Source organism: Mauremys mutica, chromosome 25 (assembly GCF_020497125.1).
Source record: "Mauremys mutica isolate MM-2020 ecotype Southern chromosome 25, ASM2049712v1, whole genome shotgun sequence".
NCBI classification, from domain to species: Eukaryota; Metazoa; Chordata; order Testudines; family Geoemydidae; genus Mauremys; species Mauremys mutica.
In genome coordinates, this window is record NC_059096.1 from 13,789,855 (window position 1) to 13,816,334 (window position 26,480).

Below are 26,480 nucleotides of genomic sequence, written 5' to 3' on the forward strand. Positions count from 1 at the left end.
CGCTGTTACCCATTGGACAGAGGGGTAATGAGCCCCATGAGGAGATGGGTCAGGGGCTCTGCTCAGGCCCTGGCTACTGCAAAACGGTTGCTCGGTTCCTCCCGTGCTTCCAGCTCCTGGCAAGTGGACGATAGCCTGTCGCTTCTACACAATTGCTGCTGTGACTTTGGTTTGTATAATGAGTTTTAGCCATTAAACAGAGCAGGCTCCACCATCTTCTAAACCTCTGTGAGCTCCCCCCAGCCCCTGGGTCGGGCAGTGGCTGAGGGCTCCAGCTCCCAGCCCCTGGTAGCTATTGCTCAGGTATGGCCACAGGTGGAAGAGGGGCTTTGCCGAGCACGGGCTCAGCAGCCTGACTGACCCTTTGCTGGCGGGGGCCAGGGCCAGGGCGGCAGAGACAGCAGGTGCCACAGGAGGAGTCTGGTAAAATAAACTTTTTATTAATCGCTTTACAATATATTCTACAGCTTGGAACAGGCCCTTAGCCCTAGGACCCATCTTACAAACCACGCAGGCGGCCGTGCTCACGCCTCAGGCCCTGCAGCCCCCGCAGCCGGCACCAGGCTCAGCTCCTGGCACGGAGCGAGGCCGCTCAAGGGTTAACTGGACAGTCTGTCTGGCTGTCCGTCCGTCCCCTGCCTCCCCCAGCAGCGTGGGTAGGTGCGTGTGCCTGGGTGATGACGGGAGTGGCCGTGTAGCTCAATCAATGCCAGCACTAGCTAGAAAAAACATGTCCCCCATCTACCCGCCTGCTTTACAACTGCCCCTGCCATGGGGGCCGCGCTAAGACGGTCCCGGCCAGTCCAAGTCCCTTCCTCAGGCCTGGCTCCGGCAGCGCCCTGGGTGACGGGTGCAGCCCGTGGCCCCGGGGAGGAGGTAGGGGCAGAGACTGGAGTCCTGGAGGGATTTAGCCCTCCCCAGGGTACTCTAGGGGGATGGGAACCAAACCAGTCTCTGCTGGTGCAGCCAGGCCCTGGGCACAACGGAGCAGAGGCCCCACCTCCCCCTGCAGCCCAGCCCCCAGGCATAGGTCTGGCTGGGCCTCCTGGCACCCAGCCAAGGAGGTTAACGTTGAGCCGGCTCCTCCAGAGTCCTGCCCAGGTGCTGATCTCCCCCGCTCGCCACCTCCCAGGTGCTGATCCTCATCCTCGGGCTCTCACATCTTCTTGGCTTTAATGTGCACAAAGAGAGTGGCCGGTGCCAGGGATGCCCCGTCCCTGGAGAGCAGGTGGATGTGACGATACCCTGGGAACAGGGAGGGACCAGGTGAGGCAGGGAAGCAAACAGCCCCTGGCCCTTTGGCCCCACACCAAAGCTTTGTGCAGCATCTTCCCCCAACCGCTCTTTGCAGTCCGCTAAGGAATCCGGTTAGCTGCTGCTGAAATGCAGCCACCTCTGGGGTGGAGCAGGGCCCAGCCACACTGCCCGTGGAGAGTAGGAAGGAACGCTGGTGCCCTGGCTGGCACTGGAGGGTAGGGGTGTGGGCAGGCTCCCAGCGCTGCAAAGAAGAGTTGAGTGCCAGCCAGCCAGCAGGGCAGGGGAAGGGCAGGTCGGGTCCCCCTCCCTGGCCTGGAGGAGGGTGGCTAACCCCAAAGGAAGCCAGCCAGCACCCTCTGCTCTGGTCTCCCTGGCAGCTTCTGGAGAGGGGATTGTGTGGCCATGGAGCTGCAGGACACAGAGCCTGATGGTGCCAGGCCTGCAGCAGGAGTCGCTCAGGCTCTGGGCACAGGGAGAGCCCTGCTGAGCTGTGGGGTCCCCTCCATTTCTCTACGCATCCCCCGAACCCCGCGCTGCAGCTCCCACACCCCCCGTGCAGGGGCCTCTGGCCAGTGCTGCCCCTTGGTTGGCAGAACGGGCACCGCTGGGCTGGCCGGCCCCTGCCAGGCACCCACCTTCCCTCAGGCTGGTGAAGGGCAGGGTGAACTGCCCCACAAAGTCGTTGCAGGAGGTGGTGTCATAATCTTCCACCACGAAGCGCACCAGGGCCAGCTCCGGCGCCCGCAGCTGGAAGCTCAGAGTCTCGTCCCAGCGTGGATTGAACCCTGCAGGGGTGGAGACCGGACGGGGTCACAGACGGGCCAGCGGCCCTGTGTGCCCCCAACCCAGGCGGGGCAGGCAGGTGGCGTTCACACGCCGGCACACAGCTGCGCTGGCCCCCGCGAGTGGCGAGGTCGCATGCCCCTGTGCTAACAGGCTCTCCCTGGGCTCCAGCACCAGTGGGGCCCCCTTCGCACTCTGGGGGCCTCACGTTCGGTCTCTGCAGGCGCCTTCCAGGGGAGCTGCCAGGCCAGGCTCCGGCTCCTGCAGTCTCCCTGCCCCCCAGCTGCTTCCGAGAGAGCTGCAAGGACCCCCCCCATTGATAATTACAGACTAACCCTGTGAAGGGGGGAGCACCCTCAGCCCCATGGGTGATTTACGCCCGAAGCAGGAGGATTTCCAGCCCTTCTCTCCTCGCTAGCTGCTCTTCTCAGATAAACGTCCAGGCCGCTCTGCAGTCCTGCCTGTCTTGTGGCAGGGAGTCCCACAGGCTAACCCGGAATGCTGTTCGTTTCTCAGGGGCATGATCTCCAGCTCATTAACCTGCCTGTTCCGGTGGGGGTCCCTTCAATGGGACAGTGGGGCCAGTTCCTACCTCGGCGGGTGGGAGGGTGCTGGCCCCCTGGCCCAGGCTTTACATGACAGACCAAATTGTGCAATGGGACACTTCTGCATTAACCCCGTGTGTGCTGGGCTCAGGCTGGTGCGGCTGGCGTTGAGTCCTGCCCTGTAGCTGTGGCCCCAAATAATTTCTGCTCCCGCCCCCCCCTGCTCAATCAGTGATTTACCAGCAGGGGCGCTGCAGCCTGGAGCCTGAAATCCTGGCTGGCCACACTGCCCCTGCCTTGACCCAGGCCGTGGGGGAAGGCCCCAGCACTAAGAAACAGCCACCTCTGGGGGGAGACACAGCAGCTGACTAGCAGGGCAGGACAGGCGGTGAGGGGCGCTATCTGGCTTGCCCTGCAGGGGGCGCTGTGGACTCCAGCACTAAGGGGAGGGGTGCCCGGGGGCGTTAGCACGCTCCAGCGCTCCCCCATTCTGCTTCAGGGAGCGGTTCCCCCAGCCGGGCTGACCCCGGAGAGGCCCCTCCTGCCCAGGGCGTTCCGCAGAGCTCCTTGGGGTGCCGACGAGCGGAGAACAGCGCCCCCTGCTGAGCCACCGGCCCCGCGGCCTGCAGCTCTCCGGCTGTCCCCGCAGGGCTCCGCTGCCTAGCCTGGCCGGACCCCAGCCCCAGGGGCCCAGGGCCGGGGGCTGCGGCCACTCACCGTTGTTGAGCTTGTACTCGGTCTGTTGGCTGGTGCAGTCGGCTCGCACGCCGTGGATCTCCACGCGCACGAAGGGGTCCACGATGGAGCTCTTCTTGTCGTTCAGCTTGGGGAGCTGCTGGGCCGTGATCACCTGCGGGGGGAGGCGGGTTAGAGCGGGGGAGGGGACTGGCATGGGGGGGGGATGGTCCCTTCACTTGATGCACCATCCCCCTCCCTGGGGAAGCTGGACGGGGCGGCAGCAAAGCTGGCCTAGGCGTGGGGGGGATGGGAACAGGCTGGGCAGTGCCCGGGCCTCCGGCATTGGCAGCTCTGAGCCTGCTGGGCCCACAGCCCCTCCCCCGGCACACGCCAGCCATGTGGCACGGGCACCTCCACACCCCTGCGGCACACCCACCCGGCACTGCCCCCCGCACACCCCGCCCCTCGCGCCCACACAGGCCCCACCCGCTGCAGCACCTCCACACCCCTGCGGCACACCCACCCGGCACTGCCACCCCACCCCGCTGCAGCACCTCCACAGCCCTGCGGCACACCCACCCGGCACTGCCACCCCACCCCGCTGCAGCACCTCCACAGCCCTGCGGCACACCCACCCGGCACTGCCACCCCACCCCGCTGCAGCACCTCCACAGCCCTGCGGCACACCCACCCGGCACTGCCACCCCACCCCGCTGCAGCACCTCCACAGCCCTGCGGCACACCCACCCGGCACTGCCACCCCACCCCGCTGCAGCACCTACACAGCCCTGCGGCACACCCACCCGGCACTGCCACCCCACCCCGCTGCAGCACCTCCACAGCCCTGCGGCACACCCACCCAGCACTGCCCTCCGCACACCCCGCCCCTCGCGCCCACACAGGCCCCACCCGCTGCAGCACCTCCACACCCCTGCGGCTGCAGCACCTCCACACCCCTGCGGCACACCCACCCGGCACTGCCACCCACACACCCCGCCCCTCGCGCCCACGCGGGGCCCACCCCGCTGCACCTTGACCAGCAGCAGGGTGGCTCTGTGGCCGGGCCCTCGCCAGCTCTCGGGGTCGAAGGAGGCCTGGCGGCTCCGCAGGAAGCTGGGCTTGAGCACGTAGCCGCAGCGCCCGTTCACCAGGAACCGCCCGTGGTTCAGATCCATCTCCCAGCCGGGCGTCTGGAAGTTGAGAGCCACTTGGAAACGAAACACAGAGAGCAGGCGGGTTACACAGGCCGGGTCCGGGGAGCCACGTACCCGGGTGGGGGCTGGCGGTGCCAGGGGAGGGCAGGGTCCGGGGAGCCACGTACACGGGTGGGGGCTGGCGGTGCCAGGGGAGGGGGAGGGGCAGCCTCCTGCTCAGGAGGGTTGTGTGACCCGCCCAGCGTGAGAGCGCCAGTCTCCCTGCCTGGCCCGAGCACAGTCTCCCCGCCAGTCTCCCCGCCTGGCCCGAGCACAGCCTGTCGCCGCGGGGCCTGCGTGAGGGGCCCAGCAGCTCTCTCGTGGTCCCCCTGGGCTGGAGGGCTGGATCTGCGCCCACAGGCGACGGGAGGGTGACATGGAGCAGAGCCCTTGCCCTGGATTGCAGACAGAGTCGGCACCTGGGGAGGCCACCGGGCCATGCCCTGGCTAGGCCCTCAGGGACACTGGCCAGGAAGGATCCATGAGAACCAGCAGGTGGCGCCCTTCCCGTCACGCCCATCCCAACTCCTGCCCGTGGGGGGCTGTGCCCGGTGCCCCATGCAGCCCCCTCTCCAGTAACCATCACTGTGACCTTTCCGGGCCCCTCCCCTCTCTGCACAGCCCAAAGGAGCCCAGCATCAGTATTCCCGTGCTACAGCTGGGGAAACTGAGGCACAGAGGGGGGCGGGCCCCCTTCTCACCTAGCTGGCAGCCAGCGTTCCACATCTCCTGGGGGTTGTAGTTTGAAGAGTTCATCTTCAGCCCCAAGGGGTAGATGCGGCTCAGGTGCCGGGCGTTGTACCGGACCAGGCCGTTCCCTGCAGCAGGGAGAGCAGCTGCCCGTTAGCGGGGCTGAGAGTGCGGGTCAGCTCCTCCCCGGGCCACCAGAGCCAGGCAAGTGACCAGTGATCTTGGGAGCCCAACAGGAGATACCTGAGATTGTGCAGCTGCGAGCGGGAGCTCCTTGGGGCAATGATCGGCTGGGCCCTGTGTCTGTACAGCACCTGACACAGATGCCACTTAACAATCAGGGGGCCAGTTTTCAGGCAATGCTGAGCCCGAGCCCTCCAGCCCTTTTGGAACATCTCGGCTGCCAGCTGCAGTGCTGGGCCAGCCCAGTGCCCCGGCCAGGTCTCTGCAGGGTGTCCCCCTTCCCCAGCACAGCTCAGAATAGAGGGATGAAATTCATCCAGGGAGGAGGAGAGCTCCCCACGCCACGCCCAGCAGGGAGCCGAGCCCCACTGCAGCCGGGCGGCTCCATGCTCAGACAGCAGGAAGCCTGCTGGGTCCCAGGCCGGCCTGACCCCAGCTCACCGCAGCCAGAGCCGGTCTAACCCAGCTCCCTCCAATCTAGTCCCTGAGCTCAGTGCAACCCACCCCCGTCTAACGCACCGGATCCCAACCTGACCCAGGCCAGCCCTGCCCCCTGGAGCCCAGCCTGGCCCGGGCAGAACACCAAGGATCCAGCCCAGCCCTCCTGCAACGCCCCAGCCCTGGGGCCCGAGCCTGCCACCCGTACTGAGCCTCGCACCCACCGGCTGGCTGGAGACACCCAGTCTGTCTGCCCCTCCCCCCACCTCACCCGACTCCTTGAGGAGCTTCCTGGCCTTCCTCTCGCTGAAGGAGCACATCTGGCCGGGCTGCTGGCTCCTGAGCGCCTGCTCCAGGCTCTGGAAGGGCACGGCCTGGCAGTACAGCACCAGGTCGGAGAGCTGCTGGGACAGCTGCGCCGCGTCCTTGGCCTGTCGGGGAGCACACACCGCGGTGGGGTCGCTGCTGCAGCCGCCCTCCCCGGGACGTCCCCTCCCGTGTCCTCAACTCGCCCCCACCCAACATCCCGCTGCCGGTGCTGGCACCCAACTCCCACCGGCGTCCACGTGAGCACAGGGTGCTGAGCACCTCCCAGGCCAGGGCCAGAGCCCTCCGCGAGAAACCCCCGTGAGCACCGAGAGTGGCCTCGGGCCAGGCCACGGGGCCCATGGCAGCAGCGCACAGAGGAGTGGGTCCCGCTAGGGGTGAGTCTCCCGGGGGAAGGGGTGGCAGGAGGGGCTCAGCTAGGAGTCAGCAGCCCTCAGTGCTGAGAGGGGCCAGCTCAGGCCTGGCCATGGGGCCAGCCACCCGTCCAGGACAGCAACAGAGCACCGGCCCGGAGACGCGCCAGCCCCACCCCAGGGGGCAGCCCCGTCCAGCCAGGCAGTGCGGTGCAAGAGGGGATGGGGTCAGTCCTACCGTCCCACCCAGAGCCCTGCCGGGAGCGCTCACCTGGAGCGGCCTGGTCTCCTGCAGCGAATGGGACGACTGGAAGAGAACAGAAAGTGTCGTTTCAGGAGTGGGGGCAGCAGAAACCAGCGGTCTCAGGCCCTGCCCGAGGCGGTGGGATGGGAACACCCCACACTTTGCAGCTGCCCTCACAGCCACCGGTCACCGGCCCTGGGATTCCCTCCACCAGCTCCTGGCCCAGCCGAGTCCACAGCCCCCGGCTCCCTTCTCCCCAGCCAGCCTGCACCGCAGCCCCCACCTTCACAGACCCTCCCCAGCCAGCAGCCAGGTCACCCACCCCTGGGTGCACAGCTCTCAGCAACCCCACACAGCACTCGCTGGAAGGGACGGATCTGGGAAAGGCCAGCCGGGCAGCCCCCGACACTCCGAGCAGTTCACAGCCGCGCCGGCTCGTCCGTCCTGAGGGGAGCCAGTCGGGAAGTTTCCACCACAGTGAATTTCCAACAGAAAATCCCCTTTCCACAAAACGGAAATTTTTCACAGGAAAAAGGTCCATTTTGCGCCCCCTCCCCCCCTCACGAAAAAATCCTCCCCATCAGCAAAATAGAAATGCGGCTCTGCTCTGCCTGCCACATGGCGCGTCTCAATTTCACATTCTCCCTGCAGAAAGTGAAATTGCCAAGAGCATCCGGGCGAGCTGCCAGAGGCTCTGTGCCCAGCTCTCTGCCCGCCCAGCAGCCAGGCTGGGGGAAGGTGGGGAAGCCGAGGTCTGGGCTACCCTACCCTATACTCACCCACGCGGCTGAAAGCGTGAGAAAACCACCCCACAACTGACACCACTGTGCCGGCAAAACCCGCCGTGGAGCCGCAGCCCAGGCTGCACAGCTAGCGTCACCCATGGAGGTGGTGTTACTGCCCGGGCAGAACTCCTCCCTCCCTCCCTCTGCCTGCACCGGGGGCAAGGCCAGCCCGGGCTCTGGAGCGTAGCTGTGGTCTGAGAACGCCGCAGCCCCTGGACAGCTCCTGTCAATTTCACTTTCTGCCCAGGAAACGGCGCAATTGACAAGAGCCGGCCAGGCAGACAGCAACCTGACAGGTTCCTGCGGGTCTCCTGAAAGGGAATTTTTCTGGAAATCCGGCCATGGGGCAGGGGGCAGCTACACACAGGGGGAGTGAGGGCGATCCCCGTCGAGAGGCAGCGAACGCTGTGTCCATCTCAACCCTGACAGGCCAGGGAGACGGCAGCGCACTGGCTGCAAGCCCCTCTGTACCCTTTTCACGGTGGCTTTGAGATCTCAGGGGTGCTGCCAGCCCGTCCCATGGAGCTGTCGCCCCCCAGCCTCCAGCTGAGCTGGGGTCATGCACCAAAGCTGCAGCAGACGCTTTGGCTTCAGTGCCACACACGATCTCTCTGTGCCCCGGAGACGGACGGCGGGTGCCTGCCTGCTGCAGCAGCACAATCCGCAACACTTGGGGGCAGCCACGCTGGTCCACGTTACCCCCTTACCCTCCTGCGCTCTCTCCGCAGCACCCTCTCCTCCTCCTCCTCCTCCTCCTCCTCCTCCTCGTTGTTGTCGGAGAGGAAGCTCGTGTTTTCAGGGTCACACACCAGGTCCGGCAGCTTCTTCCCTTTCACCAGGATCTTCCCTTTCAGTTGCTGCAGGAGAGGAGAGCCCATGTCAAAGCTCTGCACCCTGCCCAATGCCCTCTCTGCCCAGGGGCTGGCTGCCCCGCCGTGTGCTCCAAGGTGCCCAGGGGCAGGGGGTGGAGGGAGGCAGTGCCCAGGGATGTCCCTGTGATGAAACCATGGAGGGTGGGGCTCTGGGTCCCCTCTCTGAGAATCCCCCCTGCAGGAGTCCATGGACCCCTCCCCCTCCCGCGGGAATCACCAGGGGCTGTTACCTCTGGTGACGGGAGCTCCTTGGGGACCAGCCCATCCAGCGTCTGGGTCAGCAGCACGTCCCCCAAGATGGTCTTCATGTGCCGCACCATGGTCGCCTGCTGCTCCAGCCCGCAGTGGTTCTCCAGGGACAGGATCACGGGGTACGAGGAGCGCTGGGGAGACGGAGGGGGGGTCAGGGACAGCCCCCTTCCCAGGCAGCCCAGCCTAGGCAGGGGCCACAGACTGACATCAGCCCCCGGCTATGGGCTGAGTGGGGGAGCCCCCTGGCCGAGCTCCGGCCCTGCTGATGTCAGGGGCAAAACTCCCACTCGTGTGGGTGGGAGCAGGGTCAGCTCCACGGCTGGTGGTCACCAGGCAGCTGGGGATGGAGCGGCAAGAAGCACATTGGTGCAAACGCCAGTCCCCTCCGCCAGCCCCCCCGCCGCGGGGCTCACCTTGAAGGCGTAGTCCCGGATGATCTCGATGACGTCCCTGAAGAGGATCTTGGAGGTCAGGGTGTGGCCGTGGTAGATGATGGGCTCCCCGTTGGAGCCCTCCCAGCAGTCCAGCTCCACGCAGCGGCAGCCCTCCATGAACGCCCTGACGGGGATGGCAGGTTCAGCCAGGGGCTGGCACAGCGAACGGCCACCTCGTGTCCTTAGGCGCAGCTGGGACCCTGCGCCTCCCCGGGCAGCCCTGGCCTGGCCCTGCCCTGGGGTCAGGATGCTCTCCCAGAGAATGGCTCCCACCCACCCCTCCCGGTACTTGAAACCACTGAACTCCTACTTTCTGTATTTAATAAAATCACTTTTTACTTATTAATTAACTCTTAGTCTGTGTTAATACCTGGGGGAGCACACAGCTGTGCATCTCTCTAGCAGTGTTATAGAGGGCGAGCAATTGATGAGTTTACCCTGTCTGAGCTTTATACAGGGTAAAACAGGGTAAAATGGATTTATTTGGGGGTTGGACCCCATTGGGAGTTGGGCGTCTGAGTGTTAAAGGCAGGAACACGTCTGTGAGCTGCTTTCAGTTACGCCTACAGCTGTTAGGGGACGTGGTTCAGACCTGGGTCTGGGTTTGCAGCTGGCCAGCGGGTCTGGCTCAAACCAGGCAGGGCTCTGGAGTCCCAAGCTGCCGGGGCAGGAAAGCAGGGGCAGACGTAATCTTGGCACATCACTTGGCAGCCCCAAGGGGGTTACTATGATTCAACCCGTCACAAGAAGTCATCCAGAGCTTCCTGTGTGATATCCTGGTCCCTCTCTGTGTTAGCAACACCTCCCAGCTTTGTGTCATCCGCAGACTTTATCAGCTCATTCCCACTTTTTGTGCCAAGGTCAGTAATAAAAAGATTAAATAAGATTGGACCCAAAACCAATCCCTGAGGAACTCCACTAGTAACCTCCTTCCAGCCTGACAGTTCACCTGTCAGTACGACCTGCTGTAGTCTCCCCTTTAACCACTTCCTTATCCACCTTTCAATTTTCATATTGATCCCCATCTTTTCCAATTTAACTAATAATTCCCCATGTGGAACTGTGTCAAATGCCTTACTGAAATCGAGGTAAATTAGATCCACTGCGTTTCCTCTGTCTAAAAAATCTGTTACCTTCTCAGAGAAGGAGATCAGGTTGGTTTGGCACAATCTACCTTTTGTAAAACCATGTTGTATTTTGTCCCAATTACCATTGACCTCAATGTCCTTAACTACTGTCTCCTTCAAAAATTTTTCCAAGACTTTGCATACTACAGATGTCAAACTAACAGGCCTGTAATTACCTAGATCACGTTTTTTTTCCTTTCTTAAAAATAGGAACTATGTTAGCAGTTCTCCAGTCGTGCGGTACAACCCCTGAGTTTACTGATTCATTACAAATTCTTGCTAACGGGCTTGCAATTTCATGTGCCAGTTCCTTTAATGTTCTTGGATGAAGATTATCTGGGCCCCCCGCATAGGCGCCAACTTTTCCCGGCGCTGGTGGGTGCTTGACTCCTCCCCACCCCTGATCCCGCCCCGACTCTGCCCCTGCCCTGCCCCCATTCCAACCCCTTCCCCAAAGTCCCCGCCCTGGCCCTGCCTCTTCCTGAGCGTGCCGCATTCCTGTGTCCCCCTCCTCAACCCTCCCTCCCAGCGCTTGCCACTGCGAACCAGCTGTCTCATGGTGGGAAGCCCTGGGAGCTGGGGGAGAGGCAGCAGAGGCGGAGCGGAGGTGAGCTGGGGCAGGGCAGGGAGCTGCCAGTGGGTGCAGAGCACCCAGCAATTTTTCCCTGTGGGTGCTCCAGCCCCGGAGCACCCACGGAGTCGGCGCCTATGGCCCCCGATTTAGCCCCATTACGCTGTTCGAGTTTGGCTTCTACCTCGGCTGTGGTAATATCCACCTCCAGATCCTCATTCCCGTTTGTCATCCTGCCACTATCCCTAAGCTCCTCATTAGCCTCATTAAAGACTGAGGCAAAGTATTTGTTTAGATATTGGGCCATGCCTAGATTATCCTTAACCTCCATTCCAGCCTCAGTGATCAGCGGCCCCACTTCTTCTTTCTTTGTTTTCTTCTTATTTATATGGCTACAGAACCTTTTACTATTGGTTTTAATTCCCTTTGCAAGGTCCAACCCTACATGGCTTTTAGCCTTTCTCACTTCATCCCTACATGATCTGTCCTCACTAAGGTAGCTTTCCTTGCTAATCCCTCCCATCTTCCACTCCTTGTAGGCTTTCTGCTTTTTCTTAATCACCTCTCTGAGACGCTTGCTCATCCAGCTTGGTCTACAACTCCTGCCTATGATTTTTTCCCCCTTTCTTGGGATGCAGGCTTCTGATAGGATAAATTCTGATAGGATAGGATAACTTGCTGGGATAAAAGTGACAAGACCTCTTAGCCCTCATGCTTCAGGGCACAGGCTGCTCCCTGGCTGGGGTCAGGCAGGAATTCCTGCAGATGGATATCGTCAGACAGTCAGAGGCTTCACCCTTCTGGGGAAGCGCCCAGCATGGCTACTGGCCACCAGCGCTGCTCTGCTTCAGCAGGACCAGGTCTATGCTCTAGGCCATGGCAAAGATGACCCCCATGCTGGCACCCCCCTCCAGATGGGTCTCGATACCCCTCGATTCTGCCAGTTCCCCATGTTCTGCCCGGCCCCCTTACCTGATGTAGGCTTCCGTGCTGCTGGCCCCGCCGATCTGATTGTCGGTCAGGTAGGTGTTGTGGGAGGTGGAGATGAAGTAATGGCAGAGGGGCTGGCTCATGTCCTGGTAGACGTTGGTGTGCTCCTGGTTCAGGATGTCACCAGCCGCAGACAGCAGGTACATCATGAACCCGTCCAGCATCATGCGGTCGTGCTGTTTGGCTGCAGGGGCCACATTTCCAGGGGCTCTTTAAAGGCTCCTCCCCAGATTTTGGGCCTAGTGTCTGTGCACCGGGCAACATGTCCGCGTCGGGAATTTCAGGCTGTCACCCCATTTGGAAGCCGCAGGGGTTAGCAAGCCTAGGGGTTAGAGCCTGGGAGATCTGATTCGACCCTGGCTGGGACAGGAATTGTGGGCGCTAAAGTAGGGGCTGGAGTGGCAGGAATCTCAGGCCCTGTGCCCAGCTCCATGAGGGGGTGTGGTCTGTACCGGGTAGAGCTTGGCACTAGGACCTGGGTTCTCTCTGGCTCTGCTGCAGTCTCACTGCGCGGCCTTGGTCATGTCCCCTCGCCCACTCTGTGCCTCGGTTTCCCCAGCTGTATCGCATTCCCCACTCACGCCCACTCTGGTGCCATGTCCCCCCTATGGGGAGTAGAGTAGGAAGCAGTGAAAAGTGCTGGGGTTGAGCTCAGGCCCAGGCTGATCTGTCAGCATTCGCACAGGGCAGCCCGGGCTGAGAGCTTTGTCCAGCTGTCTGTGAGTTTCTAGTGCCCCGATCAGCATCCGCTCCAAAGAGGCTCAGCCCCAGCATCCTCTGCCCCAGCCCTGGCAGGCGTCTGGATCTCGGGTTAGCAGCAATGGAGCCACTGGCGAGTTTTTTACAAATCTCGGCTGAGATTGTCTAACGCTGCTGCCGTGCCAGCGACAGGGGACCAGCCAGCCAGCTCCCCGAGGCAGCCCCCCAGGCCCCTCACCACCCCGGTCCCAGGCCCCTTGGTTTCCTTTTCCTTATTGCTCATAAACCGTCCTAGCCACAATTGTTCCCCAAGCCCCCTGGGCAGGGTCGGACGCAGCCCGAGTTAGCCCAGCTGGCGAGGGGGGAGTCCTGGGGCATTCGGGGGTCAGGCCAGGAAGTGAGGCGCCCGGTGCCAGGTGGGAGCACACTCGGCTCTGAGAGGAACAGGGAAGATGCGAGACACACTCAGGGAATGCTGGAGTGGGGCCTCTGGGATTGCTTCAGCTGCGATTAGCTTAACGAAGCGCTGCCAAACCACATGCAAAACCTCAGCAGATCTCCCCTACCCGCGGATGTGGCTCCGCTGTGACCACAGTGGAATTACCGCTAATTTCCCTCCCCCTCCCCCCAGTAAACTACAGCACAGATGGGCCACTGGAGTCCCCCTCAGTTCTAGCCCTAATGCCTGGCTGGCCCCAGCCGTGCCATGGGCTGCAGCAAAACCCTGGGGCTAAACTCCGCTGGGCTCAGAGGAGGTTCAGATCTGGGTCTCGTGTAACCGTGCTCATAACGTGGGAAATCCAGAGAAAACCCCTCCAGTCCCTGAGCGCCTCGCGGGACAGCCGCACCACGGCAAAGCGACAGCGCCGAGGGCAAAGCCAGGCTAGGCGCAGCGTGCGCTGGTGCAGAGGGACTGGAATCCCAAGGCCTCAGATACGCTGGAGCTTGTCCCACAACCAAGATCTTTTCTCCAGCTCTCCGGTTCTACGAGAGCCGTTGCAGGGGCTGGGATGCAAACTATGGATCCGGAGCCGAACCTCCTCGGAGTCCAGGGATGTTTATTGCTGCAGCCTGTTTACACGGCCGCAGAGTTCAGGCCAGTTAGCTAGGAATCGGGTACAACTGGCTGCAACGCGCACGGCTGAGACTGCGCAGACAAGGCCGAGAAGGAGGTGAAAGTAAGCCGGTCCGGTCTGGTCCAGTGTACCAGCAAGAGCCAGTACGCCGTGCCGGACCGCACCGGCTTCCGCGGTGGGGATTGAAAGGGCTCTGGGCTGCCTGCCTCAGCGGGCAGCCCAGAGCCCTTTGAATCCCGCCCGCGGCTAGGGCGGCTGGGCTGGGGCCGGATTTAAAGGGCTCAGAGCTCCCCCGGCTGTGGGCAGCCCAGAGCCCTTTAAATCCTGCCCGCGGCTGCAGCAGCCGGAGCTGAGGGGGCATTTAAAGGACCCGGAGCTCCGTGGCGGCTGAAGCCCCCGGCCCTTTAATTTGCCCCTGAGCCCCGGGGGCTCCCAGCCACCTCTGCAGCTGGGAGCCCCGGGTTGATTTAAACACTCCCAGCCACAGCCAATGCCCCAGGGCCTTTAAACCCTGAGAGGCCCCGCCTCTTCCGTGTGAGGCCACGCCCCCCAGGACTCCGGCAGTCCCGGTAAGTCCTGTAAGTTACTTTCACCCCTAGTGTCACCCCAAGGGCTCCCAGCCCTGCCTGGCAGCATCCCTGTACCCTCTGCAAGGACGGCTCCCAGCCTGGACAGTCCAGCCACGAGGGCACGGGCCAACAAGCCCCCCCCGTCCCCCCCACCGAAACGAGACCAACGGCAATGAACTAGTGTGTGCCCCAGGCAGAGACGCACCAGGCGATGGTGCAATGGCAGGGGAATGATGAAGTGAGACACACCAGGGTAATCCTGGCCGGTGACCCGCCCCCCACGCTGCAGGGGAAGGCAACCCCCCCCCCCAGGACCCCACTTAAACTTCCGCCCAGCACGGCTCAAGGCCCCCCGAGCCGGACTGGAGCCAGACGGGCTCCCCGGACGAGGCCTGGCGGAGTTCAGGGGTGTTCGCACGGGGCTACACAAAGCTGGGCCCTGTCTAGCTGAACCAGCCATTCCAGACAGAGGGGCCAGGCGGAGCTGACCCAGCCCTGAGGTTCAGGGTGTCCTGTGCCAGGGCAGGGCGGCTTTGGGCCACTCAGCACCAGAGAGAGGAGAACACAGACCCGAGGCTGCGGAGCAGGGACCAGGGCTGTTCTGATGCTGCTGGGTGATCCTGGCGCCGGTGCTGCAGCCTGTGACCCGCTCCACCTGGGAGGGGGCTCCCCTGCGGCCCCACACCCATCTCCGGCCACTTCCAGCCAGCTCAGGGTGGAGCTGCCAGGCCGGGCTCTGGGGATGCCAGCTGCCTTCTGGGGCAGGCCCAGCTCCCCGCCATCGCACTGGCTTTCTGCCCATCACCCCGGCCTCTGCTCCTGACCCTGCTGCTCCGGCCCTCACCGTTCCCCTCCAATCCAGGCCTGATTTCTGCGCCCACTTGCCCCAGCTCGGGTCAGCCCATCACACCCATGGTACAGGCCAGCCAGGTTGTATAGCACCTTTGAGGGGATTAACGCTCACCACCCCCCGACAGATGGGGAAACTGAGGCACAGAACAAGGCTCTGACTAGTCCGAGGTCTTGCAGCGAGTCAGTGGCAGAGCCAGGGATGGAACCCAGAAGTCCGACTGCCCGTTCCCCTGTTGTAACCACCAGAGCTTCCCCCCAGAACACAGGAAAGAACCCAGGTGTCCTGATGCCCAGCCCGCTGCTGTAACCACTAGACCATGTCTCGTCTGTCGGGGATGGAGAAAGGAGCTAAGCAGCTGCCCCAGGAGGCAGAAGAACCTGCTGACACTGACACTCGGGGGTGCACGGAAGCAGCACTGGTTTAAAACCGACGTTCGTTAACCAGGAGCAGCAATGGGGTTTGGACCCGCCCTGAGACCCGGGAGCGTCTCCACCATGCGCCGTCAGGACTCCCCATGTCGCACAGCTGGGAATCCTCATGGAAACCCGCCCTGCCAAGCCTCTGCCCTCTGTGAGCTGAGTCTGTCAACTCTCAGCCCAGTTCCTACTGGGACGTGCAGCCAGGTCACCAGAACCAACCGCCCAAGGACTGAAGGGCCACAGAGACTGTATCCGCCTCTCCTTTGCGGGGTCGGACTAGGCCCAACGGCCAGGCGGCTGGACCAGCGCCCGCGGGAGCCCTGCACCAAGCTCTGAGCTGGCCGTTCTCTGACAGCAGGGGGCAGTGGTGCACACCCCCATGCTGGGCGGGGGCTCGTGGGGGGACCTACCTTTCTCGCTGAGCTCATAGGTCTGGATGATCCTGTGGGCGTGCGCCAGGTCGGCCGCCTCGCCCTGGTCCTGCAGGAACGCCCCCAGCTCCTTGGCCGACAGCACGCAGTCCTGCCCCGAGTAGCGCTGGAACAGCTCCTCCAGCTCGGGCCGCTTCATCAGCAGGGTGCAGAACTCCTCGATCTCGTGCTCCTCCAGCCGGTCGTTGCTGGACTTATCGCACTCCTGGGGAGAGGAAGGCCAGGCTCAGAGGCAGAACAGCCCCGTGCTATGGCCGGGGATCCAAGCGGGGCCGCTGGAGCCCCACGTGCCCTGCCCGAGGGAAGGGGGCTGGGGGCTGGGCCGGGCACAGCCACACTGCTGGGGGCTGGGAGAGGAGCCTGGCGGGTCTCTGCTCCCTGTCTGTGGCACCTCAGTATCTGCACTCGCAGCCTGAGATCCTTACAGCAGCGCTTCCCCCTCCCCCCACGGCTCCGAGGGAAACTGAGGCACCCAGAGGCTACATGACTGTGCAAGGCACACAGGGAGTCTGGGGCAGAGCGGGGGCTTGAACCCAGGTGCCCTCGGCCCATCCTCCCTCCGCCTGGCTGCCAGGTGCCCGCATCGCTAGAGAGGCAGCTGGGGCCTTGTCAGCAGCCAGGGCCAGAGTCTGACCTGCCCTCCTCCCTGGGGCACCTCATAGGCCAGAGCAGGACAGGGGGGGGGCATCTGCCCTCCTGCTGCCAGGGCATCCCTGCTGTGCAGATCCACAGGCCCTGGGGCCCCAGGGCGGCCCCTCAGGTGCCTTCCCCTTCCCCCAACGCCCCCCGTGCTCTTCTACGGACTCAGCAGACACTGGCCCAGGCCCCCGTTCACCCTCCCCAGAGCGGCAGCCCAGCGCCCGCAGCAGGGAGGGGTCTGTCAGGCTGCTGGGTACTAGAGAGGGAAGGGGGCCCAAGCCCCGATTGACAACGACGTGCCCAGAGCAGCAGCACAACAGGCCCCGCTGGGACCAGGGGGCTGCAGGGCAGGACCGAGCGGCACTGGCAGCGCCCCAGACTGGAGCAGCAGAGGGTGCTGGGGTCAGGCAGGGCTGAGGGGCACTGCCAGGGCTGGGCTGGGCTGGGTGGGGAGCAGGTCCTGGGACCGGAGGAGCCGGGGGGCTGCAGGGCCCCGCTGAGGGGCACTGCCAGGGCTGGGCTGGGTCTCAGGACCGGAGGAGCCGGGGGGCTGCAGGGCCCCGCTGAGGGGCACTGCCAGGGCTGGGCTGGGTCTCAGGACCGGAGGAGCCGGGGGGCTGCAAGGCCCCGCTGAGGGGCACTGCCAGGGCTGGGCAGGGTCTCAGGATCGGAGGAGCCGGGGGCTGCAAGGCCCCGCTGAGGGGCACTGCCAGGGCTGGGCAGGGTCCTGGGACCGGAGGAGCCGGGGGCTGCAGGGCCCCGCTGAGGGGCACTGCCAGGGCTGGGCTGGGTGGGGAGCAGGTCCTGGGACCGGAGGAGCCGGGGGCTGCAGTGAAGTGCAGCAGCAGAGCCGTATGGGGATTCTACCCACGCCCCTGTAACCAGAGCCACCCGTCTGCCTGTACAAACACCACACAAGTTCCACCTCATCTGGAGCGGGACACAGCACAGAGCAGCCCGCCAGCCGCGCCCTGTGTAACGCCTGGGACTGGCATTTCCACAGCAGCCAGGCGTGCCAGAGCTGGGTGGGGGCAGGCGGGGTCTTTGCTGCCTGGCTGTTCAGTTCTGGCGTGAGTGCCGGGCTGGGAGGTGTATCAATAGCCTCACAGGTTGTGGTGTTTGAGGCAACTCGCCAGAAACGCCAGCCACCCAGAAATGCGGGCGAGTCGGCGACCCAGTCTAACCTGCCTGCTGGCTGTCACAACGGGCCTGCCACCAGGTGCTGCCTCCCAGGACAGCCTCAGGAGTTTCCTAGGAAGCAGCCTGATCTGATGGTCAGAGCTGGGGAAGCCAGGATGCCTGGGTTCTCCTCCTGCCCCAGGAGGAGAGAAGCTCCATGCTCAAAGCCAGGGTATTACGATGCCCTACAGCTGCGGGAACTTGGAGGAAGTGACTGTCCCAAGGTCATGCAGTGAGTCAGTGGCAAAGCAGGGAACAGAGCCCAGGGCTGTATCTACACGGAGCCTCTCGCATACCCCGTCCACCGGCCCTGCAAAGTCAGCTCCGTCTGTGCTGGTGCTGGCAGGTTTACAGCCTGGCACTTGGCCACGCGGTGACCTTTGGGCAGAGTGCTCAGCCCCTCGCAGCTGTCCTGGCCCTCGCCCACTGGGGCTGGGCTCCAGCTGCTGCGTTTGGGTGGAAGTTCCTCTCTGCTCTAGTGCCTAAGCCACCATGCTGTGCCCAGGCAAGCCCTGAGGGGCAGGGGAGCTGCCACCCCTCTCCTAAGAGCAGCACCGAAGCCTGGAGGCTGCACAAGTCACCCTGGGGAACCTGCCCTGCTGGTCCGTGCAGAGCGGCCCAGAGCCAGCGGCACCCCCAGCCCGGGCTGCTGCGCTCGGGGCCAGCGGCATGTGAGGCTCTGATTTTAGCCGGCCTGCCAGCCAGGCTCTGGCATCATGCACACGCCCCTGCAGGCAGCAGCTCGCCCGCCCGCCCGGCGGGACCGCAGGGCCCAAACACAGTGCGGGGGTGCAGCAAGGGGACCCAGGAGAGACCCTCTGCCAAGTGGAGACGTGATACTGACCCTCCCTTGGTAAATCACCTGGAGAGCTCCAGATGGAAGGGGCTCTGCACGTGCAAAGCAAGGGGCCCTGGCCACTGGCCCGAGGACAGAGCACCCCAGGGTGCTGCGGCCAGCGGTGGAAATCCCCCCCTTGTTAAAGCTCCTGCTGCTTGTTTCCAGCAGGCCGCTCCCCGTTAAAGCAGCTGCTCTCAGCTGATGAGCAGGTGGCTCCATGAGAAGCGGGTGGTGCTGAGCGAGAACATGGAGATGGGTGGGGGGGCCACGCTCCAGCCCTCTGACCCAGGTCTTAGGAACTTCCTGTGCCCCCAGTGATGCTGATCTCCAGCCCTGCTGGGAATGTTATTTCTAATGGAGTTTAGTGCTGATGAAAGCAGCTGATTCGGCAAGTGGCTGCTGTGGGTGGGGACCAGAGAACTGCTGGGAGTGACTCTGGATTCAGACCCCACCTCCGACAAGCTCAGCAGAGCAAGCTGTGATTCATTTCACAAACAGCAGCTCGCTGGCTGTGTGACCAGCACCCAGCCAGCAGGGCACGAAATGAAATGACCTCGGCGTGCGAGACTCCACTGCAGTGAAACACCGCGGCTCGCCGGGACAGCTGACTCAGGCTCGGGCTATGGGGCTGTTTAACTACAGTGCACACATTTGGGCTTGGATGGGAGCCCAGGCTCTGGGACCCGACGAGGGGCGACTGTAGGTCATCTGTGGCCACTGCTGACCTCAGCTCTGATGCCCTGGCCAGATGCCAGACTGGGGAATTCCAAATTCCCCCAGTGTTTTCTGTTGGAGACAGGATTCGCCTTCACTCGCTGTCCTAAACTCATGCTATGTTGCTATATGCTGATAGACTGTTGCCATGTTCCACCCCAGAGGTGGCTGCACCAGTTCACTGTGGTGGTCGGACTCAGTTCTCTCCCACATGTATTGCAGGATCAAATCTGGCCCTGGTGCAGCTTGTGACAGGTAGAAGGAGTGCTACTGGCCCATCTGTCAGTACATGGACTGCGCTGCTCAGCCCCAGTTCCCAGCAACCTGCTTCCAAGACAGCTGGGCTGCTCCGGGGAGGCAACGCGGCCCAGCGGCCCCAGCATCAAACTAGCACCATGAGTCCTGACAGTGACTCAGCGTGTGGCCTTGGATCACAGCTCACCCCTCCGTGCCTCAGTTTCCCCATCTGTTCCAGACACACACAGACAAAATAGCTACATGTGAGACACTTGGGAGAAGCCACCTCCCTTGTAGATCCCAGCCCTGGCCACACACACGCAGCTGCAGGTTGGAGCTTCCCGGCATGAATTCCGGGAGTGGGTGTTGGGGTGGGTGGTGGCCCCAGGCGGCAGGTCTGTGTCTGAGGCCCCTCCCTCCTCCTTGGCTTTGTTTGTGATTCCAAGGAACAGGCTCTGGTCCTGGAAGCTGCCCTGCCCATCCCCCGATCCCTCCCTCTTGACTTCTGGTTCCTCCTGAGCACCTAATGGGCCCCAGCTGTGAGCTGTTCCTGGCGCTGCAGCAATAGGTGGGGCTTGGAACAAGCTGCTCTATTCCCACAGGCTGGCTGGGGTGGGGGGAAGCAGGGGAGGGCCCCGGCCCCGGCCCTGCAGCCTGTGACGAAGGCGCTCGTGGGTGCACCGAGTCTGACAGTTCTCTGCCAGCGGGAGCGGAGGCTCTGCCTCACTTAGCTTGGCTGGACTCAGGACCTTGCTGTGGGTGCTGGGCAAGCGTCCCCGTGTCCGACCCAGAGACCTCGATCCCAGACACTGACACTAGATCAGCAGCGGCCCCTGCCCCAGCCGGGGGAAGTTTGCACCTGGGTCAAAACTCTGCAGCCTGGGCCCATGCAGCCCTTGTCATATAGGGTCCTAGGGGTGAGAGGCACCGGCTGGTGCCACCCCCTCTGTGAGCCCCTCCCCAGGGCCAACCTCACAGTTGGAAGGGAACTCAGGGCAATGGCGGGGAGGCAGCAGGACCCAGGGGTGATGGGGGGAGAGGCAGTGGGGACCAGGGAGGACGGATGTGGAGCCCCGGGAGGCAGTGGGGGCCAGGGGTGATGGTGGGATGGGGGTTGGGGGAAACAGGTGGGACCAGGGGCAGTGGCGGGATGGGTGGGGGGCCGGGCAAGGGAGATGGAGGGACTGGATGAATGGACTAGATTGCGGGCTAGATTGTTGGGCTCAACGGGCAGTGATCAATGGCTCCATGTCTAGTTGGCAGCCGGTATCAAGCAGAGTGCCCAGGGGTCGGTCCTGGGGCTGGTTTTGTTCAACATCTTTATTAATGATCTGGGATAAAGGATGGGATGGACTGTACCCTCAGCAAGTTTGCAGATGACACTAAGCTGTGGGGAGAGGTAGATACGCTGGAGGGTAGGTACAGGGTCCAGAGGGACCTAGACAAATTAGAGGATTGGGCCAAAAGAAACCTGATGAGGTTCAACAAGAACAAGTGCAGAGTCCTGCACTTAGGATGGAAGAATCCCATGCACTGCTACAGGCTGGGGACCGACTGGCTAAGCAGCAGTTCTGCAGAAAAGGACCTGGGGGTTACAGTGGACGAGAAGCTGGATATGAGTCAGCAGTGTGCCCTTGTTGCCAAGAAGGCCAATGACATATTGGGCTGCATTAGTAGGAGCATTGCCAGCAGATCGAGGGATGTGATCATTCCCCTCTATTCAGCACTGGTGAGGCCACTCCTGGAGTATTGCATCCAGTTTTGGGCCCCCCACTACAGAAGGGATGTGGATAAATTGGAGAGAGTCCAGCGGAGGGCAACAGAAATGATTAGGGGGCTGGAGCACATGACTTATGAGGAGAGGCTGAGGGAACTGGGATTGTTTAGTCTGCAGAAGAGAAGAGTGAGGGGGGATTTGATAGTTGCTTTCAACTACCTGAAAGGGGGTTCCAAAGAGGCTGGAGCTCGGCTATTTCAGTGGTGGCAGATGACAGAACAAGGAGTAATGGTCTCAAGTTGCAGAGGGGGAGATTTAGGTTGGACATTAGGAAAAACTTTTTCACTAGTAGGGTGGTGAAGCACTGGAATGGGTTACCTAGGGAGGTGGTGGAATCTCCTTCCTTAGAGGTTTTTAAGGTCAGGCTTGACAAAGCCCTGGCTGGGATGATTTAGTTGGGTTTGGTCCTGCTTTGAGCAGGGGGTTGGTCTAGAACCTCCTGAGGTCCCTTCCAACCCTGAGATTCTATGATTCTGTGATGAGTGGGGCCGGGGCAGGCAGGGGGGCCAGGGGCGATGGAGGGATGAGTGGGGCCAGGGGAGGCGGGGGGGGCCAGGGGCGATGGAGGGATGAGTGGGGCCGGGGGAGGCGGGGGGGGCCAGGGGCGATGGAGGGATGAGTGGGGCCGGGGGAGGCGGGGGGGGGCCAGGGGTGATGGAGGGATGAGTGGGGCCGGGGGAGGCGGGGGGGCCAGGGGCGATGGAGGGATGAGTGGGGCCGGGGGAGGCGGGGGGGGGGGCCAGGGGCGATGGAGGGATGAGTGGGGCCGGGGGAGGCGGGGGGGGCCAGGGGCGATGGAGGGATGAGTGGGGCCGAGGGAGGCGGGGGGGGCCAGGGGCGAGGGAGGGATGAGTGGGGCCGAGGGAGGCGGGGGGGGCCAGGGGCGATGGAGGGATGAGTGGGGCCGAGGGAGGCGGGGGGGGGGGCCCAGGGGCGATGGAGGGATGAGTGGGGCCGGGGGAGGCAAGGGGGGGGGCCAGGGGCGATGGAGGGATGAATGGGGCCGGGGGAGGCGGGGTGGCCAGGGGCGATGGAGGGATGAGTGGGGCCGGGGGAGGCGGGGGTGGCCCGGGGCGATGGAGGGATGAGTGTGGCGGCGGAGGCGGGGGAGGGGCCAGGGGCGATGGAGGGATGAGTGGGGCCGGGGGAGGCGGGGGGGGGCCAGGGGCGATGAAGGGATGAGTGGGGCCGGGGGAGGCGGGGGGGGGGCCAGGGGCAATGGAGGGATGAGTGGGGCCGCGGCAGGCAGGGGGGGCCAGGGGCGATGGAGGGATGAGTGGGGCCGGGGGAGGCGGGGGGGGGCCAGGGGCGATGGAGGGATGAGTGGGGCCGGGGGAGGCGGGGGGGCCAGGGGCGATGGCGGGATGAGTGGGGCCGGGGGAGGCGGGGGCGGCCCAGGGGTGATGGAGGGATGAGTGGGGCCGGGGGAGGCGGGGGGGCCAGGGGCGATGGAGGGATGAGTGGGGCCGGGGGAGGCGGGGGGGCCAGGGGCGATGGAGAGATGAGTGGGGCCGAGGGAGGCGGGGGGGCCAGGGGCGATGGAGGGATGAGTGGAGCCGGGGGAGGCGGGGGGGCCAGGGGCGATGGAGGGATGAGTGGGGCCGGGGGAGGCGGGGGGCCAGGGCCGATGGAGGGAGGGGGGGGGGTCCAGGATGCCAGGTTCGCCCAGGGCCCCATTCCCCTGAGGCCGGCCCTGCCCCTCCCACCGGAGACACGGCTCCCTGGGGGCAGAGCGCCCCAGGCACAGCGGCGGGGGGTGGGGGGGTACCTGGAAGAGCTGGTAGGCGTAGATGTCGTTCATGTCAATATTGATCATCTTCAGCATGTCCTTGATCTCCTGGAAGGACATCTTGTTGTCCTTGTTCTTGTCGGCTCGGTGCAGGATGTCATGGATCCAGGTGCCGGAGGTGTAAGGAAAGAACGCGGGGGACAGACTCCCGGTGCCCCCCGCCCCAGGCCAGGCCTGCCTGGGGCTGTAATGAACTGGGAGGTGTGATGAGTTCACACCAGCCTTTGCCTGCGCTGGGGCCGAGGTCGGCACCGCCGCCGGTGAAAACGACAAGGGCTCTGAGCAGAGGAGACCTGGCTTCCCTGCTGTGCCCCCAGCAGCCGCCCTGCTCCCAGCACCCCGGGCAGCCGCCTGATGGTGGCGCTAGATCGTCCAGGCATTTCACACACAGCTAGTGCAGCTCGGACAGCAAAACCGACAGCCGCTCGGCGGTGGCGGGGTTTCCTGGCTGTCGGCACCAGCCCTCCGTGCCAGGGGGCCCTTTCCTCACTCCACTGCGGCTGGGGCATGGGGGCAGAGAGGGGACGTGCCCTACACCAGCCAGGAACGGACGGCAGCCCCGCCTCACCCGGCTGCTTCCCGGTACCTCCCACGGCTACGTGGGGAGAAAGCATCAGCCTGTGGCTGGGGGCAGGGCTAGTCGCAGCCCTGCCAGGCTGCGTGCTTGGCCCAGCAAGGTGCGTGGGGCAGGGCCAGAGGGGCACCGTGCACCCTGCCCTGTGCGCTGAGCCCAGGCATGTTTCCACTCCAGGAGGGGCGGCCAGGGCAGGGCTGGGCCCGACTGTAGGGTCCGTTACGGTCTGGGAGCCCCGGTGCTGCAGGACGGGGCATTTCTGGCCAGACACTCAGGGCCGTTGACCCCGGTGTAACCCTGCGGCCTGGGTCGGGTCTGGTTTGTTTGGGGGACGTGCAGGGAGCCAGACTCTGGGCAGCGGACCCCTGTCTCCTAACAGCAGGCTGGAATCCCAAGCCTGAGCCACCCCTCCCCATCCTCCATCGCGACTGCGCCCAGCCCCCCGCGCGGCCACGGCCCCCGGGAACGGGAGCGGAGACCCTCGGCCAAGGGAAAGGATATTGATCGAGCTTCTCTCGCTGGCTCATGGCTTCCACCTTGGCCACCAGCTTCTTCAGCCCCCGGGCCCACCTCTTCGCCTCCTCCTCGCTCTGCGCAGCCAGGTCCAGGTTCTTCCGCCGGCCCTTGAAGACGATGGTGAGGCACTGGGTCTCCGGGAAGTAGCGGCCGTGCTTGCGGAGGCCCTCGGACTGGTAGCCCTCCCGCATGGCTTCGATGTGCATGATGGAGACTGCATGAGACAAGGCACAGCGACGGGGATGTGGTCAGAGTCCTGTGCTGGGCCCTGGACCACTCGCTTCTGGGCGTTGGCCTCTCTTCCCCGCCTCCCTCTCGCCTGCTGAGAGCCCTGGAGAGCCGGCGACCGGCCAGCTGGTCCAGCCACTGACGGGGCACAAGAGAGCAGCACGTTTCAGCTGATCAGTGAAATCGGCTGCTAGGGAACCCACCAGCCCCCACTGCGCAGCTGAGCCAGGGTCTGTATCCTATTCCTGGCTCTCGTTGGCATTGTATTTACTCAGTAATGGCTCTGGCCTATTGGCTGAGTTTGGTCTGGGTGTCTCAGTACCAGAAGGGTGTAGGTAACGTCGGGGGAATTCAGCAAAACGAAGATCTGAGGAGCTAGAGACACTTAACAGACCCAAGTCAGCCTGCAAACGCGTCTCTGGCTGTTTCACTTCGTGCACCTGGGACAGTCCCACTGGGACCCATGGGGCCACTGCTGTGAGTGAAGCACACACAGTCCTGCTGCAGAACCCCACCCCTGCGTGACCGAGCAAGGATGGAAAGAGGCGTCCTAGCCACCTGCATGTATGTGAAGGGTACGGGGGAGAGAGGGGCTATTTAGAGTGGCCCTGGGAATAACAGACCTGTGGCCATCACCTGCTGCAAGTGAGCAGAGGAGATTGACTCCACCTCCAGCGAAAGCATCTCCTAGCAGTGAGCTCCCCGGCTGGGGAAGGGAGGGAGCCCAGTTGTTTGTGACGCTGAGCTAGAAAGCCAGGTTTGCAAGGACTCAGCACCCCATGTGCCCCCCGCACGCTGAGTTCTTTGGAAAATGGAGCCCCAGGTGAACGAAACAGTGTGGGAAGTTCTGCAGGGAAGGGCCTGACCCTGGGAGAAGGGAACTGGGTGAGCAGCAGTTCTGCAGAAAAGGACCTGGGGGTTACAGTGGGCAAGAAGCTGGATATGAGCCAGCAGTGTGCCCTTGTTGCCAAGAGGGCCAACAGCATATTGGGCTGTATTAGTAGGAGCATTGCCAGCAGCTCGAGGGAAGTGATTATTCCCCTCTATTCGGCACTGGTCAGGCCACATCAGGATTATTGCATCCAGTTTTGGTCCCCTTGCTACAGAAAGGATGTGGACAAATTGGAGAGAGTCCTGCAGAGGGCAACGAAAATGATTAGGGGGCTGGAGCACATGACTTATGAGGAGAGGCTGAGGGAACTGGGATTGTTTAGTCTGCAGAAGAGAAGAATGAGGGGGGATTTGATAGCTGCTTTCAACTACCTGAAAGGGGGTTCCAAGGAGGATGGATCTAGACTGTTCTCAGTGGTAGAAGATGACAGAACAAGGAGTAATGGTCTCAAGTTGCAGAGGGGGAGGTTTAGGTTGGACATTAGGAAAAACTTTTTCACGAGGAGGGTGGTGAAGCACTGGAATGGGTTCCCTAGGGAGGTGGTGGAATCTCCTTCCTTAGAGGTTTTTAAGGTCAGGCTTGACAAAGCCCTTGCTGGGATGATTTAGTTGGGGTTGGTCCTGCTTTGAGCAGGGGGTTGAACTAGATACCTCCTGAGGTCCCTTCCAACCCTGAGATTCTATGAATCTGTGACATAAGGGGTATGTTTTAATCTCTAATGTCTGTTGTTCTAATCCCAGACCAGACAGAGCCCATGTGAGTGTAGGATTTGCTGTCTCCAACAGAGATACTGACAGCAGTTGCTGTAGTGAAGCATCAGAGCAGTGTCTAGGGTCGCCATGTCCAGGATCAAGGAGCGGGGGTGTCTGTTCGCCCAGAACTCAAACCCAATGTTTTCGATGGGGGAGCGAGAGGGGTTTCTGAGCAGAGTGATGGGACTTCATGGCTGGGAGGTAAAGGATGAAAATGCATCTTGGCAAACCTGTTAACTCTGCCTGCTGTCCTGCCAGGGCAGAGAAACAGGAGCATGGAGCTGAGAACCTGCTCGGCTCATGCAGCTGGATTTTACAGGGTTCCAGGCTTGGGCCAGCTGAGTTTTCTGTGCTTGGCTGGGCGAATCTGGAGTCCAGGTTCTGTGCTGGGGGCAGGGGCGGCTCTACAAATTTGGCCGCCCCAAGCAGTCATGCCCGGGAGGCGCCCCCGAGCCGCGGGAGCAGCGGACCTCCCGCGGGCATGACTGCTGAGGGTCCGCTGGTCGCGCGGCTCGGCTGGACCTCCCGCAGCTGCGGGCGGTTCGCTGGTCCGGCGGCTCCGGTGGACCTCCCGCA

General features: G+C 63.2%; 1 protein-coding gene across 2 annotated transcripts in view; it reads right to left on the bottom strand.

The window, feature by feature from the left end:
- Nucleotides 1-419: 419 nt before the first annotated feature.
- Nucleotides 420-26,480, bottom strand: part of PLCD3 (phospholipase C delta 3) — a 52,265-nt gene continuing 26,204 nt past the window's right edge. For both annotated transcript variants that reach the window (XM_044999581.1, XM_044999582.1), the window contains exons 3-16: nt 24,018-24,246; nt 22,922-23,051; nt 15,749-15,974; nt 11,705-11,906; nt 9,014-9,158; nt 8,579-8,731; nt 8,184-8,333; nt 6,719-6,754; nt 6,039-6,198; nt 5,158-5,274; nt 4,295-4,470; nt 3,303-3,435; nt 1,893-2,042; nt 420-1,245 (exon numbers count right to left, since the gene is read on the bottom strand). In XM_044999581.1, the coding sequence (XP_044855516.1) occupies nt 1,157-1,245; nt 1,893-2,042; nt 3,303-3,435; nt 4,295-4,470; nt 5,158-5,274; nt 6,039-6,198; nt 6,719-6,754; nt 8,184-8,333; nt 8,579-8,731; nt 9,014-9,158; nt 11,705-11,906; nt 15,749-15,974; nt 22,922-23,051; nt 24,018-24,246 (2,096 nt within the window). In that variant the 3' untranslated portion in view covers nt 420-1,156. The remainder of the gene's footprint in view (nt 1,246-1,892; nt 2,043-3,302; nt 3,436-4,294; nt 4,471-5,157; nt 5,275-6,038; nt 6,199-6,718; nt 6,755-8,183; nt 8,334-8,578; nt 8,732-9,013; nt 9,159-11,704; nt 11,907-15,748; nt 15,975-22,921; nt 23,052-24,017; nt 24,247-26,480) is intronic.